We start from the raw sequence: 16,706 nt of genomic DNA on the forward strand, positions 1-16,706 counted from the left end.
AACCAATCGTAGTATCATTAAAGCTAACAAGAATATCGGTCTCGGCTATAAGAACCGTTGGAAGAAGGACCTCCGCTTCCCATTCTTGCCCACAGGATGTCGCCTCCTCATCTCCATAATCTTCTCAACATCCACTTTCATCCGATCAAGACTCAGATACATCTCCCCCGCCTTCCCTGCAACCTCGTTCACCTGTGTTCGCACTGAATCGTCGACCTCGCCCTCGATCTGTGTCGCCTGGTGCATGACGCGATAGAATTCCAGATGGTCTGCCGCGGCATCGAGGTCCTTGTCCAAGGTTGAGGTGGCGGGGAATGTGTGGGCGTAAGGTGCTGCCAGAGCCTGGAAAACAGATCGATATGTATCCAAGATAGCGAGGGCGTAGGAGAAGAACGTATTGAGAGGCGTGATCTCAGATCGTATCACGGAACAGAGTCGGTTCGCATCACGAGCATTGGTGGAGTGATGCTGGATGGCCTTCGCAGCGTTTTCGTTCTCACTCTCCAAGAACTCGATGATGACGTTACAAGTGTCTGAGACTTGCTCGTTCTCGGATTCAATGGCTGCTATTGTTGCTTGGGACTCGTCGAGTTCCTTAACGACCCTGCGGAGTTCGACATCCTTCTCCTCGACTTCGCGCGCATACTGCGGTTGCAGTGCTTCGAATAGAGCTGATGCAACCTGGTTTTCCTGCACGAGTTTGGCATTGATGGCTTTTTGTTGGTCGAGCTCGTGCTTCAGGCGCTCGATCTTCTTCACGGAGTCGTCATCCACGGCGAAGCGCGGCTGGAGTCTCTCTTGCAGTTGACGCTGATAGGTTTCCACACGGGTAAGAGCGTCTTCGTAGCACTTCTGCCAGCAGTCGGCCTGACGATTCGCTTGCTGTAATTCGACTTTCATTTCCTTGAACTCTTCCGGCTGGTTTTCGATTTCCTCTTCTGCCGCCTTCAACTTGGCCGTCAATTTGCTGTTCTCGGCCGACAGCTGCGTCTGCTGAAACTCCAAGTCTTTGATGTAATCCTGCGCAGCTTTGAGTTGCGTCATCCCCTGGAAGTAGTCTGCCATCTCGTCGGGGATCACATCTTCAAACTTGAGGCCGGCAGAGTTCGCAGCAGCCAGGATCTTGGACAGTTGCTCTTGCAAATCGCCTTGCGCGATCATAGCCGATTCATGTGGGTTGACTGACGTCGTGAAAATAGTAGATTCAGAGAGGGAAGATTTGGGGAGAACGAGTTGTGTGATAGGATTTGGTGAGTTGAAACATTGTATCAACATTATTCACAAACAGAGACATTCGTGTAAGACAATTGACACACGAACGACAAACAACAAGCCGGATAGACAGTCCTTCTTAGAGACTATGAGATGCAGTATTACTGCGTAGCCAACAGTTCAAGCAAACTGTTCATCGGCGGAGCACAAATGGTAGTTTGATCAGTTGAGTATTTTCGCTAAGTATAGCGCTAAGATGTGAAAAGCTCGCCTGTACGAAATCAAACTTCTACTCAGTAGAGCAATGCATGAAAGTCAGGCATTTGGGCTTTAGTTTATCTGTTCATCGCTTCATCGAATAAGAATATCGACTTCATCGAACAAGGCCTGCCAAAGTCACCTAGAAAAACGCGGACAATGTTGTATGATACCAGCCCGTATGGTTTAAACGGCATATAAAGGCGACAGAGAAAGAGACAGTGGGCGCGAAAAGGTAAAAGTACGCTTAGAGTTGTCTATCTTTACGGCGACACAGACGTCCGTTTATGAGATGGTGAGTGGTAGTAATTCGTATGTTTGAGCGTGGACTAACTACACAAGTACAACATCAAATTTTTCTGACTGAGCTTTCTGTGAACTAGGTGCCTATCGGGGTAAAACATTAGGTCTTCACCGCTACAAAAGTGGATTCAACTACCTAATACACCTATCTCGGCTTCGACAAAATTCAGAGGATATCCCCTGTCAAACGCCCATCGCTTATCGCCTAACCGCTGCAGGATGATACCTTATCCCACGCTACAATCTCCCATGTCCAAAACTAGCGCAGCCTCAAAACATACTAACGAACAAGCGCCGCATTCGTCACCTATATCTTTTCTGTACCTGAACCCTCAGCCTCATCTAGTCCTGCTCCCCAGGACGAGAGGACTTGGCTATGCACGCATCTCTCAGTCTCTTCCTCGCGCTCGGCACAACGGCGCGGGCGCAGCTAAACTCGTCAAATGTTCTGGATGTAGATCCCCTGCAGCAGCCATATCCGTACTACTTCCCGCCCCAAGATGCGGCGAATACACCGGCGCTTTTCCCTATGCCAACATGCCACAATGTCACGCTGGCTGAAGCTTCAATTGACCAGCTGCAAAGTTACCTGAGCAGCGGCGCATTGACGTCCGTCCAATTGCTGGGATGCTACCTCAGAAGAGCCAGGCAGGTGGACGGGTACATCAACTCCATCATCGAGACAAATCCCGATGCGGAGGATATTGCTGCTGCGCTGGATGCGGAGCGCGCGGCGGGGCGGGTGAGGGGGCCGTTGCATGGGATTCCATTCATTGTGAAGGACAACATCGCGACGAAGGACCAGATGGAGACGACGGCGGGCAGCTGGGCGTTGATGGGCAGCGTGGTGCCGCGGGATGCGCATGTTGTTGCGAAGCTGAGGGAAGCGGGGGCTCTGCTTATGGGGTGAGTTTGTGGGGGAGGAATTAAAAATATATGAGCGGAACTGAGATGGAAATAGGAAAGCGACACTGTCGGAGTGGGCGGATATGCGCTCGAATAACTACTCTGAGGGATACTCGGGACGAGGCGGTCAGGCGCGTAGTCCCTACAATCTCACCGTCAACCCAGGAGGAAGCAGTTCGGGCAGTGCGACCGCCGTCGCCGCAAATGTCGTGGCTTTCTCCCTCGGAACAGAAACAGACGGCAGTGTCATCAACCCCGCGCAGCGCAACGCCCTGGTAGGCATCAAGCCCACAGTGGGCCTGACATCGCGGGCCGGCGTCATCCCAGAGAGCATCCACCAAGACACAGTCGGCACATTCGGGCGCAGCGTACGCGACGCCGCCTACGCCTTCGACGCCATCTTCGGCGTCGACGCGCGCGACAACTACACGCTCGCGCAGCAAAACAACACACCCGCGGGCGGCTACATGCAGTTCCTGACCGACAAATCCGCGCTGAAAAACGCCACCTTCGGCATCCCATGGAACAGCTTCTGGGTCTACGCCGACGCGGAGCAGCAAGCGCAACTCCTCTCCCTCATCGCTGTGATAGAATCCGCAGGCGCAAAGGTCATCAACAACACTGAGCTGCCCAACTACGCCACCATCGTCTCACCCGATGGCTGGAACTGGGACTACGGCACCACACGCGGATACGCCAACGAATCAGAGTACACAGTCGTGAAAGTCGACTTCTACAACAACATCAAAACCTACCTCTCGGAGCTAGAAAACACCAACATCCGCAGCCTAGAAGACATCGTAGCATACAACTACGCGAACGACGGCAGCGAGGGCGGGAACCCCTGGCCCCTGGGCACACCAGCGTTCTACTCCGGCCAGGACGGTTTCCTCGCCAGTCTGGCGTCGAAGGGCAGGATGGACGAGACGTACTACCAAGCGCTGTCTTTCATCCACCGCAGCACGCGCGAAGACGGCATCGACGCCGCGCTCGCGAATAATGGGTCGAGACTGGATGGTCTGCTTGTGCCGCCCGACGTGGGACAGAGTGGGCAGATTGCTGCGCAGGCGGGGTATCCGATGGTTACGCTGCCCGTGGGCGTGCATGCTAGTACTGGGATGCCGTTTGGACTTGCGCTTATGGGGACGGCGTGGAGTGAGGGCGAGTTGTTGAGGTGGGCTAGTGCGATTGAGGATTTGCAGGGTGGTGTGGAGGGGGAGGGGGCGGGGGGGAGGTCGGATCCGAGTTGGTATGGGTATTTGGAGAGGAATGTGCCGGTGCGGAATCTGTGAGGAGGATGTGGGGGAAATGATGAAGATGTGGATGGGTTGAGGTTGTACGTCTTGTTCACGTATAGAAAAAGACGAGTACATCATGACATGATTGAGCAATTTAGCGAACGTCAAATCAAATGGGTATCAACAGCTCCTACTCTACAACACCCCTCCAAACCACACACCCACCCCAACCAACCCAACCAACACCCCCCATCCCACTCTCCTCCCCTCCACCCCCGACGTATTCCCCTGCCCCTTCTGCCCCTTCTCAAACCCATCCCCCATATACAGCGCCCCCACCTCCGTCAACCCACCATCACTATCAAACAGCGCAACCCCATTCCCCGTCCACTCATTCGCATCACTCGTCCGAAACGCGCCAAACCAACTATACCTCTCCACATACTCCAGCCCATCAAGATACGGCAGCGTCCGATTCATCATATCCGCCGTAACATCAGCATCCTGCTGCGGAAGGCCCAACTCCGTAACCCAAAGCTTGAGCGACATCGACGCATTAACGTTGTAGAACTCATTTATCGTGCCGAGCCACGCAGCCAGGCCGTCGAAATTCCCGTACCAGTGCACGGCGATAAAGTCCGTGGGACACCCGTTCTGCGCGTCGATCTCGTAGCACGACGCGTTGAAGGCGCGGAGCCAATCGACGCCTGAGCCGCTCCCTGTGGTCACGGGGTGGCTGATTTTCCACTTTCGGCCGCCGCCTCGCGAGCCGTTGCGGAAGGGGAGGACGTAGTCGTGGTAGGCTTTTGCGGCGTCTTCTGCGCTGATTTTGCTTCCGCCGGAGTCTTGCGTGCCGTCTGGCTCGTTGAAGGAGAGCAGGTGGGTGGAAGAGGATGGCGAGGAGGCGATGGCACTTTCGGTCTGGGAGTCTTGGACGGCGTCGAGGCCGTGGATCATGGGCATGAATTCGAGGTTTGATGCGTCGGTTTGGAGGCCCGGGTAGGGGCCCCAGTTGTAGTACCAGGATAGCGGGCTGGCGGATGAACTTAGGAGGTTGGTGTCGGGAGTGTGGGAGCTGCCGATATATGCTAGGCCTCGTTTACCATCTTGTGCGAGGGCTAGTGATGTGTTTAACATCAAGACAAGGAAAGTAGTGAAATGCGAGGGTTGCCGCTGGTGGCGGGTTGTGATGCAAGTCATGACTGTGCTGATATGGAATGTGAGGGGAAGATTGAATGCTGAAAATGAATGGACACAGTTGAATTTGAAATGCGGAAATAGTCTCCATAAGAGTCTTTATCTTTTGCCATCAAGTCGTGGCGGAATCCTTCTGCGTGCTGGGCTTGCGTCATGATCGATGTAGGTACTTGGCAAGTGAGGCCGAAGCAAGGCGGGAAGAGACATGACTCGGAGGAATAGAAAGTGATTTCGTGAAAAGAGAGTTAGGAAATCGGAAATTGCGCAAAGTAACGAGGGTAAGAAATGAGGTGGTGATGGGTGTTGAAACAGAACTGGGGTTCGCAGTCTGGCTGAACAACTAGGCCAGATTGGAGATGGCGGCGTTTTGTCTATATCAAGTTGCGTGAAAACAAACACAGCCATCAATCGTCTCGAAGCACAAACAGATGCAGACAGAAAAACACGGGGATTCAGGCCGTGGCCCTGTTTATTTGGATCGACCAGACCCCGGAGAACTCAAAGTCCCATTCATGCATACATGACGAGTGGTGTGAAAAACCCTATGATTCATCGCTCATTGACTCCGTACCGTGCCCATGCCCTGACCCTTTTCCGCACTCTTACGTCATCTTCTCCTCCCGTCTACGCAGCGGTGATGGCCTTGCGGACCTCGCGGCCACGCTGCCTCGAGTTCAATCGGCGCTCGACAGCGGGGGCCTTCTGGACGACCTCGGCACCCTCGGCGAGGATGAGCTCGATGTGGGAGGGGTTGGACATGTACGGGTTGATCTGGTGGTGGGTTAGGTTCTCATCCCAAAACAGCATTGTATGGGGGTGACACGTACACGACCGTGGGCACGGTAAGTGCGCCTGCGCTGCTTGGGGGCCTGGTTGACCTGGATGTGCTTGACGACCAAGTTGGCCGTGTCGAGGCCCTTGGTGTCGGCGTTGGCCTCTGCGTTCTTGAGGAGGCCGAGCAGGATCTCAGCCGACTTGACGGGCCAGCGGGCGCGCGAGACACCGAGAGCCTTGCCTGGGGACGTCAGCCTTGCCCTTGTCATGTTTCTGCCCTTTCTTCGCATCTCCATGCCCGTCTCAGCACTCACCCTGTGCAGTGCGTCCAGTGCCGCCGGCGTACCGCCTCATGGGGACGGCCTCCTTGTGCTCCAGAACATTGCCGAGGTACGTCAGGGCGCGCTCGAGCTTCCAGCCGTTGATGGCCTGGGCCGTCTCGCGCGTGTTCTTGTACGAGACACGGAGGTAGCTGCCACGGGCGCGGGCGCTCTTCGCGTTGTCGAGGGAGGTTGCAGCGTATCGCACCTGCCATGAGTTAGCCCTGCACTGGCGAGCGCGGCCAGTATTTCCCTTGGGCACTGCTGCGGCGTGCGACGTACCATTTTGTCGATTGTCGAGGGGCCTGTGGTTAGTAGTTCGAGAGTCCGCGGTCCTGCGCCAAATCGAAAACTGAGGATTGTGGGCTCGGCAAAACTAGCGGGCCGCGATGCTGACTGAGCAGGGCAGTCGGCGCTGATTGGCCGCCGCGCCCGAACGCCAAGATGCCGTCTGGATTTTTTTGCGAGCTCGAACTTCATCTCGGAGCTCCTGCAAGCCCATCGTTCCTGCCCGTCGACTCTTCTGCGCGCATCCCGTCACCCCACGAACCACTCAGCGCATTCACATCGCGCATACTCTGCGAGCTTCCTTTCGAGGTATGTTGTTTGCCTGCCTGTTTTGGAGCTTGAGCTAACCTGCAGCAGAACTTTCCCGGCTCTACCAAACCCAACAAGCAATAAGCAATGGCCTTCACTCCCAGGTACGATTCCCCGCGTGTCCAATGCACTGCGCATGCCATTGAGACAGCAGAAACTGACTTTGCGCAGAGGCGGACGCGGTGGATTCACTCCCCGAGGCGGCGGTGACCGCGGTGGTCGCGGAGGCGGTCGCGGCGGCTTTGGCGATCGCGGCGGACGTGGAGGCGGTCGTGGCGGTGCCCGAGGTGGCTTTGGTGACCGCGGTGGACGAGGCGGAGGCCGTGGCGCTCCCCGTGGTCGTGGTGCGCCGCGTGGTGGAGGACGTGGTGGAGCCCGAGGTGGAGCGTATGTCGACCCGTTTACTTCACAGCGTCACATCACTAAACCCGCACAGCAAGGTCATTGTCGAGCCCCATCGCCACGCCGGTGTCTTTGTCGCCCGCGGCAAGGAGGATCTCCTCGTCACCAAGAACCTGACGCCCGGTGAGAGCGTCTACGGCGAGAAGCGCATCAGCGTTGGCGCCGACAAGCCTGCCAACGGCGACGATGCGCCGCCCACCAGCACCGAGTACCGCGTGTGGAACCCCTTCAGGAGTAAGTTGGCCGCCGGTATCCTCGGTGGTGTCGACAACATCTACATGGGCCCTGGCAGCAAGGTCCTCTACCTCGGTGCTGCCTCCGGTACTAGTGTGTCTCACGTTGCCGACATTGTTGGACCCGAGGGCACCGTTTTCGCCGTCGAGTTCTCCCACCGCTCTGGCCGTGATCTGATCAACATGGCCACCCACCGCACAAACGTCATCCCCATTGTCGAGGATGCGCGTCACCCGCTCAAGTACCGCATGTTGGTCGGCATGGTTGACTGCATCTTCGCCGATGTTGCTCAGCCCGATCAGGCCCGTATTGTTGGTTTGAACGGTAAGTCTCCTCACCACATCATTTCCGAACTCTACTAACGTTCCCCAGCCGGTCTCTTCCTCAAGGTTGGCGGAGGTATCGTCATCTCCATCAAGGCCAACTGTATCGATTCGACCGCCGCACCTGAAGCCGTCTTTGCCCAGGAAGTCGCCAAGCTGAGGGAGATGGGCATCAAGCCCAAGGAGCAGCTGACGCTCGAGCCCTTTGAGCGTGATCACGCCATGGTTGTTGGTGTCTACGAACGATCAACATGAACACGGTTGATTTGACTTGTGATTTTACGATACATGGGCGTGGTCATATACCTGTACTAAGGATTGGCGTTAAGGGTGCTGGGGCTTGTTTGATTGGTACTGTTAGGAAAATAGTCACGCTGCAATTACTCTTCATGTTCAAGCTTCACATCTCTACTTTTCTGCCACTTTTTCTGTTCGTCGTGCCCCAATCCTTCCTCTGATTCAATGCGTCTCGCTCAGCATGTTAATGAAAATCGCAGATAATGAAAATATCAACCTGAGGCAAAGCACTGAAGTCATAAAGTTTATACCCACTATAATTTCATCTACCCCAGATCCGTTTGGGAGCTTTGTCATACTAGGAGAAGGTATTGATCGGACATGCGCAGATACACACGAAAGCTTATCGCGACACCATTGACACAATTCGGCTACTGCCTTATGCGCCTGCCAGATTGTTGGACGTGAAAGCGTGACGTCAGATGAACGTGTGTACCTTCATAATATACCTCCCGCGGCCCACGAATTCGAATAAATTCAAAGACAAATTCAGAGACCAACACGAGTACCAACATCCCAAACATGGCTTCAGTCGCAGTTGCAGTCGAGAGACAGACAACCTTCAGAAATGTCATCATTTCTGGAGGTGCCCGCGGAATCGGTCGAGCATTTGCACGTATGTTCCTCGAAGCCGGCCACCGCGTCTACATATTCGACATCGACGAAGATGAGCTCGAGCATACCACCAAAGTCCATCTCAAGGCGTACCATGAGGATGGAAGGCTTCGGTCCGCACTCTGTGACCTCCGCAATGTGGAGGACATCCGCGCCAAAGTCAAGGAGGCGGCCGAGTTCTTCAACTCCCACATTGATGTCCTGATCAACAACGGCGGCATCGCCTCGCCCTTCTGGAGAGACGGAAAAGATATGGAGAATCCAGACACTATATCAGAATGGCAGGCTTATATGGAGACGAATCTGACAGCCCCCTTCGCCATGAGCCAAGCCTGCATACCCTACATGAAGGCCCGCCTCAGCGACGCACAGGATGGCGCCCACAAGATCCAAGTCACAGGACCTTGCATTATACATATTGGATCCTTCCGGGCCCATCAGTCTGACGCCAACCAAGAGGGCTACGCCTCGAGCAAAGCTGGACTCTTGGGCTTGATGCACTCGATGGCCATTTCACTGGGTGCTTTTGGCATCAGAGTGAATCTGATTGCGCCAGGCAGGATAAAGGTCGCGCATGAGAGCAAGGAGGGAGATGAGGCGGGCACGAACTGGGAGGGTCAGATTAGTGACAAGGATATTGCCGACCATCCCACGAATCGCGCGGGGAGGCCGAGGGACGTGGTGGATGCAGCGCTGTACCTTATCGATGCAGGTTTCGTGACGGGACAGGAGATCACGGTTGATGGCGGGGCACTGAAGATGAAGAAGTGAATGACTCGATGATCAGCAAGTACAACGCCAAGAGTTCGTCGGACCAACAAAATGCCGATGTCGTTGACGCATTCCAAAAAAAAGTTCATAGTGCTTTGCCCTCAAGTGACGCTGCAATGAATGACTGTGCATGTTCTGATCTCACGCGTCATTCCTTTGACTGTCCGCCAAATTGGCTTCTAAACTGACCGCCATTAGGCGCATTACGATTTCCACGACCCGGTGCTCTTTCCTTGCCTTGCGCCCGCCGCTCACAGCTCGTGTCTTCACCTGCCGGGCCTTTACGACCACCACGCTCCGTCTAGCCAAGAACTCGGCCCTCGAATCCCTCCAAGATCTTGCCTCCAAGCATCAGAAAAGTTGCTCTGAGAAAACAGCAACATACGCTCCACCTCGTCCAGTGCCCATAGCTGTACGCGCACATTTCCACGCCCATTCGGGAAATAACAGGCCTGGAGGATGCAACTGGAAACGCGACACGCTGCTCGAGCCTCTCCATATTCGAAATAGTGTACCTGAACCAAAGAGCCAAGTTCACGGGACATCGTCCAGCCATCACGGCAGCATGACATCCAGCGTGGAGATTATCACGACGCCTACGGCAGACACACCAGGCACAACGCTTCTGCTGCGCACGGCGAGGCAGCACTATGTGTTTGGCAGTCAGGGCGAGGGCGTCCAGCGTGCTATGGTGCAGCAGGGCACGCGCTTACTCAAAGCTCAGGACTTCTTCCTCACAGGTCGGACCGAGTGGAAGAACATAGGTGGTCTGGTTGGGTCGATACTCACACTGTCGGATTCGGCGACCAATTCGTATTCGACGGCTTGGGAGGTCTGGAATAAGAATAAGAAGGGGGAGGAGCCGTCGAAACCACATTTCAACGTTTATGGCCCGCCGAATTTGAAGCATGCGATTAGTACCTGTCGGAGGTTCATCTTCAGGACAGGCGCGCCTTTAGTGGCGACTGAGTATAGTGGCGAAGCTCCGGAAAAGCATAGCGATAATGGGGATATTCTACCGAGCTGGGAGGATTCGAACATTCAGGTCTGGGCACTCGCCGTTTCACCTGCGAACCAAGAGGTAGATGCGCAAGCCGAAGCTGACCTTGAATCTCGACGGCGATTCTACGACGCAAATCTGAACGCGTTTGAAGAACACCAGGCGTCGGAAAACGAAAGCACAGCAGACCGCGAGGCGCGGTACGATCGCATTCGTGCACTCACTGTCAAGTACATGTTTGACTCCAACTGGAGCTTCGACAAGCTTGTTGAGCGACACATCTCAGAAGTAGAGACAACAACTCCCATGTATGTTCGCAACCACGACACCCATGGCTATGTGCCCTACACGGGTCCCAAGCCAGGAGGCCAGGACGCTCTTCCAGACATCACCGTGTGGACAAGAACGCCATGGCCTGGGGCTAAGATCATGGCTCTCCCACCTACGAAACCGGCCCCTCAGTGTGTGTCGTACATTGTTCGCACGTTCCCTGCTCGCGGCGCGTTCGATGTCAAGCGCGCGAAGGAGCTGGGCGTCAAACCTGGTCCGACTTTTGGGAAGCTGAGTTCAGGCGAGTCGGTTCAGAACGAGAAGGGGGAGTGGATAACGCCTGATCAGGTCCTCGGACCTGATAAACCTGGGCAAGGTATCGCCATCTTGGATGTTCCTTCTATTGGCTATCTCAAGTCCATTGTTCAGCGGGAAGAATTGACCTCTGCTCAGGTCATGAGCGGTATTGGAGCTGTTGTTTGGATTCTGGGTCCTGGGCTCGCTAGCCATCCTATCCTTCACAACTTCATGAACAAGTTGGCCAATGTCGAGCACGTAATCTCGTCTGTGGATAGTTGTCCAAACCGTTTGACGTTCGACTCAGTCGCTGGTCAGACCACGCGCTTAGCTCATGTCGACCCAACGAGATACACCATCCCCATGCATGACTGCAAAACGCTCCCACAGAACAGTCTATACGGTTTTGGTTTGGTCAATTCCAGTCCATTGCCCAAAGAAGCTGTTGTTGCTGACCGCGGTATGACCTTCACACTGATGCCCAAGTTCGTCAAGAAAGCAGATAGCGTAACACCCCTCTTCAATCCTACAACTGCGATGGAGCATCTGTCCCCAGAAGTCATCGAGCTGGCAAAATTGGCCCAACAAGCCGTCAAAGATGACCATAAATCGATGCAGACTTGGAGACAGCTAGTCGCACGTCCCGACACAGAAGTCACGACCCTCGGGACTGGTTCAGCGCTGCCGTCCAAATACCGAAACGTATCGGCCACTTTGGTGCGTGTCCCAGGCGTCGGAAACTACCTTTTCGACTGTGGCGAGAACACTCTGGGCCAGCTTCAGCGAATGTTCCAGCCTGAGGAGCTCGTTCAAATCATCAAGGATCTGCGCATGATATGGATTAGCCACCTGCACGCGGACCATCATCTTGGCACAGCATCTGTAATCCGGGCTTGGTACGCCATCAAGCACGGCAGCGTTCCAAACTCTAAACCGTTCGACACATCTTCGCTGGTTAGCAATGCCAGCGAATACGGCCTCTCCATTATCTCGCATCGCGGCATGATCCAATGGCTCCACGAGTACTCATCCGTCGAGGACTTCGGATACAGTCGCATCCTGCCCCTAGAGATCACGCCCGTCGAAACTTCTCAGAGCTCAGGGTCCTATCTCTCCGTTGTCAACGCGCTGCACCGTGAAGAATCGGGAAAGAAGATCGAACAGAAAGACTACGAGACTCTCATTGGTTTCTCAGACATACAGTCCGTTAAGGTCTCACATTGTCACGGCTCTATGGCCGTATGCGTTACTTTCCCACCTTCGTCGTCGGATCCTGCGCATGTCAAGCCGTTGAAGGTCAGCTACTCGGGTGACTGCCGTCCGTCGTGGCATTTTGCTACCGTTGGCCGCGATACGACGGTGTTGATTCATGAGGCGACGTTCGACGATGAACTGGCGGGCGACGCAAAGGCGAAGAAGCACTCCACCACGAGTGAGGCGCTGCGGATTGGTGCAAAGATGGAAGCCAAGACAGTGGTACTCACGCACTTCAGCCAACGATATCAGAAGATCCCCGTGCTGCAGACAGTGCAGGACGGCGAACAGGAAGACACTAGCACCCAGGCAAAAGAGAGCGCCGAAGACGCCGTCCACGACGAAGAAGGCGACGGCGACACCACAATGGGCAACCCAGACATTCGTCCCACGCCCGCATCTACACCTGCACCTCCGCCCTCCCTCCCCCTTCAAACCTCCTCACTCCAGCAAAACGGACGTATAGTACGCATCCGTAACAAGGACATGAAAGTCGCCATTGCATTCGACTACATGCGCGTCAAGATCGGCGAGATCGTGGAGTTAGACAAGTTCAACGAGGCGCTCAATGAGCTTTTGGTCAAGGAGAAGGACGATGAGGTTGTGCTGGGGGAGGGGGCGGTGAATGGCAATGGGAAGAGGGGGAGTGAGGATGAACAGGCGGGGAAGAAGAAGAAGGACAAGAAGAGTAAGCGGAATAATTGAATGTGGGGAGTATGATGGTGGGTGTGTTTATTCTTCTAGTGGTATGATAGAAGATCAGCCGAGTCGGCATGCACACCTCAATCCATCCTTTGTTCGGTTTATGTTGCTTTCATCCTTCTATCACTACTACTTCTTCCTCGCTATCCAAAACACGGGCCGATATGTACTCTGCTGCATACTCTTCGGATTAGAGATATATCCCGTTTCAAACGTGCCGCTCTCTTGTTTCTCCATCACAAACCCCAGATGCTCGACAAGTGCCACGACCTCGTCGTTTGTTAGTTCGACAGACCCCGGGTCGCCGATCCCTGCATCAGCGACTTGGCTCCTCTTCTTCCGCTTCTGTTCGTCGTCTTCTTCCCCACCGCCACGAGAAGCATGATGCCACAGCAAAGGCCCAAGATTAATCCACACACCCCCCGCCTTCAAACAATTCCGCACAGCCTCAACATACCGAATAACATTCGGCGCCGTATCAATAAAAAACACCGTCGCCACCGCATCAAACACGCCCGCATACTCAAGCTGGCTGTACAGCACGCAAAAGTCCCCCGTCGCCATACTCATCCGCTCATGCGCCGGCACCTTATCCTTCCCCCTATCCGCCAGCTCAGTCCCAGGATGCACATCCGGCACCGCAAACGCCTGCATCTGCTCAGCCCGCGAATGGTGGTTCGACCCGTTGAGCGCGAACGGCGCGATGCTGAATTGCCCGACCCGCTGCGTGTGGTTCAGCACGAGCGCACTGGCCATCAGCTCGTGGTACGAGATCTCATTCCCCTCGACGCTGTAGCCCGCGCGGCACACGTCGAATACCAGACGGCCCAGTCCGGCGCCGGGGACGAGGACGCGCGTGTCCGATCTGTCTAGGCCCGGTGTGGTGGTTAGGCGGCGTGTGTGTTCGTCGTGCAGGGCCGCGACAACAGGATCGAAGCATTTCGCCCGCTCGAGGGCGCCTTCCGCACTCCACTCCCGGTAGAATTGGTTGATGCAGCTCCGTGCTTTCTCCATGTCGGTTTGGTTGGTTTGCACGCTCATGTGGTCCATTACTGTCGAGCAGATCTGGTACTCATCGCCTGCGTGCTTGGCCGGGATGATGGAAGCGACCCACTCGCTGTCAATGGTCGGGGCGAGGAAGGCTTTGAAGCCTGCTGTGAAGATGGCCTCGGCGAGCTCGGCATTGCTGTCGATTAGGTCGTCGAGCTTGTTGAAGGAGGCGAGGAGGGAGAAAGGGGGTTGTGAGAGGAGTGTCCAGTGCTCTTGGGGGAGGGAGTAGAAGGCTTGTCGGCGCACGTGGGTGCCGTTGAAGTGGGCGAGGCGGCGGTAGGAACTGCATGGGAGTTAGTAGCTTGCTTGGTTTGGTGTAGGGATGGAATGCATGTCTGTACCGAAACGAGTCTAGTACGGATAGAAGGTGTTGCTGCTCTTCTGGGTCGGCCATTGGGTCGAAGTCGCCTTCCCATTCTTTTTCTGGCATGCTGCCTTTTTTGGATATTTCGGCAGCTCGACGGAGATCGTGTTGTTGTGAACAAGATTCCGATTGGTTTTCCCGTCACGTTCACCTCCGGATGTCCCTGTGTCGCGACGTGTGTGAAGCGTGGTAGTGGAACGTGGGGGGAGCTGTAGATCTAGCGCGGGGCTCTACCCTCCCATCTCACCACCGCGACCAACACACAAGCAGCAGCACCTCGCGCCATGGCTGCCGCAACAACGAAAAGCGACGCGTCGCACGCGCCTGTCGAGGTCTCCTTCCCTCTGCCCCGAGGACTGCGCACAAACATCCACCTCCAGCTCACCAACAACGGGCCGAACCTGGTGCTGTTCCTGACCACCGCGTCCCCCGAGTCCGCATCTTCCGCGCCGCTAGGTTCCTTCGTCTACGCTATGCCGAATGTAAGTCTATCATTCCCATCTGCATTTTGAGCGTTGCTAACACCTTCCAATAGCGCATGTCACCAGCCGATACGCTCAGCACACCCCTCTTCACGCACTCCGGAACCATAGATTTCACGACCCGGCTGTCCAAGGTGCTTGCGCGCAAGACGGGAAAACCGGTTTATGTTGGGAGTTCGTTGAGCTTCGCGAGTGCGGGGATGGGCGGGACTGTTGAGGAGGAGATGGAGGGGTTTCGGAGGGTTGTTGAGGTTGTTATGGGGTTGTTGGATGGTGGGAAGAAGTTGGGAGGGTGAAGAATATCTGTGCTAGGGGCATGATAGGAATCAGAGGACGGGGCCATCGAGGTGGCAGCGGACGACGCGTTGGTGATGGAGTAGGAGACAACTTGGGCTTCTCTTCAGGATAAGAGCAGGAAGGTAGAGGTGGTGCGAGGGAGGGTTAGGACGTGAACGGTCGCTTCACGTGTTTACTAGTCACTCGATGGATTGGGTTGACGGTTCGCAGGTGGAAAAAAGTGTTGAGAGCACAAGCGGATATCTCAAGAGAACAGGAGAGTTGCCAGGCATGTCGCGATGCGATAGGATGTTCAGTAGAAGACGGCACCATGCTCAGTTGCAGCGTTCGTCTCTTTTTCTTCGACGATGGCGACCTTGGAGATTTTTCCTACCTCACTTACCATTGCAGGCCAAGTCAGCATGATGTAGTTAAGAGCACGTCATGCTAAACGGGTCTAATCATCATTTATATCTTGGTGCAGGGACTGACTCGTGAACTCCAAGTCCAGTCGTCGTTTGACCTTTGGAAGTTCTTCTCAGATTTAATTTCTTGACAGTCTGGCCTTTGAGAGTTTGTCATTGTTGCTGGGTACGGTGTGAACTCTGTAATGCGACGTCGCATTCTGCTTTCTCAAATATGAAAAGCAGTTGCACATGGCTGGTAAGCGTATCTCGCGCCAACCACGTCATTTTCCCGTGTTTGTGTCAGCACGTTACAGTCAGCCTAGAGATTGAAGGCCGTCAATTAGCACCAAAATGAATTTCAATAGTACTAATTTGGTTGTTACTTGGAATCCTTCCGGACTTCAATTCGTGTCTGTGTACAACTGGCTTTGCCCAATATAGAGCGTTTCTCTTGTGGCCGGATCTGCTAGATTTAGTCGAGGTCAACTTGTCCGCTGATATGAATTTAGCTTTCGGCCTTGCATTCTTGGTAATGCATCACTTAGCCTAACGTGCCTTATCCGTCGCCATGTTCGTAGAAACTCCCCCGTCACATCATAGAGCGATTACATCCACACCGCTTGAGCCTGTGTTGCATCGTCAAGTCAGAAATTACAAACCAGTATTCCATTTTCCTAATCAGGAAACCTTCGAGAACGAAGCATCATCCCTGTCATATGCACGATACGCGAGCCGCTTACAAACTGTCCGACTTGACTACTAATCAGCGAGTACACCAAAATTGGACACATATTCTATAGGTATACTGGCAATGACCTCATACTTGTCTGGGATCATGATTTGTATTAGGGCAGAGCGGAAATCCAGGCGAGAGCCGAGTAACGTCTATTGGGAATACATCTTGTGAAGACAGAGCTAGTCTTGGCGGGAATTGAAACACTGACTCACCTAAGCTCTTTTTACTGTCGTTGTAAGCGCTCTCTGTTCTTTCCAAGGGTCAAATACGCGTGGCGTCTCCAAGGTTGCACTCGGTTATGCCGGTCTGATACATGGCACAGTGAGATGTGTACCTCTCCTCACGATGGGTAAGGTTTGTTGGGCACTGCCAGCTGCGGAACGTCCTCAGTGGACCATCCGATGACAATTGTATGTTTTGT

General features: G+C 54.6%; 8 protein-coding genes across 8 annotated transcripts; 4 read left to right on the forward strand and 4 right to left on the reverse strand.

Annotated features, from left to right (window-relative positions):
- Positions 1–7: 7 nt before the first annotated feature.
- On the reverse strand, positions 8–1,161 carry P153DRAFT_349752 (uncharacterized protein; the record flags this gene model as incomplete). Its single annotated transcript, XM_033666263.1, has 1 exon — positions 8–1,161. One exon carries the CDS (start codon positions 1,159–1,161, stop codon positions 46–48), a length of 1,116 nt encoding a protein of 371 aa, XP_033519048.1. The 3' UTR covers positions 8–45.
- A 988-nt stretch (positions 1,162–2,149) lies between these two features.
- Positions 2,150–3,971, forward strand: P153DRAFT_301534 (amidase signature enzyme; the record flags this gene model as incomplete). Its single annotated transcript, XM_033664386.1, has 2 exons — positions 2,150–2,679; positions 2,735–3,971. 2 exons carry the CDS (start codon positions 2,150–2,152, stop codon positions 3,969–3,971), a joined length of 1,767 nt encoding a protein of 588 aa, XP_033519049.1.
- A 141-nt stretch (positions 3,972–4,112) lies between these two features.
- P153DRAFT_379288 (glycoside hydrolase family 128 protein) lies at positions 4,113–5,117 on the reverse strand (the record flags this gene model as incomplete). The annotated part of the gene is made up of 1 exon (XM_033669854.1): positions 4,113–5,117. One exon carries the CDS (start codon positions 5,115–5,117, stop codon positions 4,113–4,115), a length of 1,005 nt encoding a protein of 334 aa, XP_033519050.1.
- Positions 5,118–5,738: 621 nt separating this feature from the next.
- Positions 5,739–6,419, reverse strand: P153DRAFT_301649 (60S ribosomal protein L17; the record flags this gene model as incomplete). Its single annotated transcript, XM_033664397.1, has 3 exons — positions 5,739–5,885; positions 5,942–6,129; positions 6,203–6,419. Coding segments are annotated over 3 exons (552 nt in total), but the record flags the coding sequence as incomplete, so codon positions are not given.
- Positions 6,420–6,941: 522 nt separating this feature from the next.
- On the forward strand, positions 6,942–8,019 carry P153DRAFT_301611 (Fibrillarin; the record flags this gene model as incomplete). Its single annotated transcript, XM_033664394.1, has 3 exons — positions 6,942–7,192; positions 7,242–7,765; positions 7,814–8,019. 3 exons carry the CDS (start codon positions 6,942–6,944, stop codon positions 8,017–8,019), a joined length of 981 nt encoding a protein of 326 aa, XP_033519052.1.
- A 564-nt stretch (positions 8,020–8,583) lies between these two features.
- Positions 8,584–12,973, forward strand: P153DRAFT_360857 (uncharacterized protein; the record flags this gene model as incomplete). The annotated part of the gene is made up of 2 exons (XM_033666944.1): positions 8,584–9,443; positions 9,646–12,973. The coding sequence occupies 2 exons, from the start codon at positions 8,584–8,586 to the stop codon at positions 12,971–12,973; spliced, it is 4,188 nt and encodes a 1,395-aa protein (XP_033519053.1).
- Positions 12,965–14,568, reverse strand: P153DRAFT_370586 (methyltransferas-like protein). The gene is made up of 2 exons (XM_033669073.1): positions 14,362–14,568; positions 12,965–14,303 (listed from the first exon to the last, which is right to left on the reverse strand). Exons 1-2 carry the CDS (start codon positions 14,448–14,450, stop codon positions 13,100–13,102), a joined length of 1,293 nt encoding a protein of 430 aa, XP_033519054.1. The 5' UTR covers positions 14,451–14,568; the 3' UTR covers positions 12,965–13,099.
- Positions 14,569–14,668: 100 nt separating this feature from the next.
- Positions 14,669–15,162, forward strand: P153DRAFT_301612 (uncharacterized protein; the record flags this gene model as incomplete). Its single annotated transcript, XM_033664395.1, has 2 exons — positions 14,669–14,866; positions 14,920–15,162. The coding sequence occupies 2 exons, from the start codon at positions 14,669–14,671 to the stop codon at positions 15,160–15,162; spliced, it is 441 nt and encodes a 146-aa protein (XP_033519055.1).
- Positions 15,163–16,706: the final 1,544 nt, after the last annotated feature.

Source organism: Dothidotthia symphoricarpi (genome assembly GCF_010015815.1).
Source record: "Dothidotthia symphoricarpi CBS 119687 unplaced genomic scaffold P153scaffold_22, whole genome shotgun sequence".
Classification (NCBI taxonomy): Eukaryota; Fungi; Ascomycota; class Dothideomycetes; order Pleosporales; family Dothidotthiaceae; genus Dothidotthia; species Dothidotthia symphoricarpi.

What these genes read in the sequence shown, in the direction of transcription:
- P153DRAFT_370586 (XM_033669073.1), bottom strand. Translation starts at nt 14,450, where the DNA reads ATGCCAGAAAAAGAATGGGAAGGCGACTTCGACCCAATGGCCGACCCA. An exon ending in TCCGTACTAGACTCGTTTCG is followed by an intron (nt 14,304 to 14,361) that starts GTACAGACATGC and finishes ACTCCCATGCAG; the next exon opens with TTCCTACCGCCGCCTCGCCC.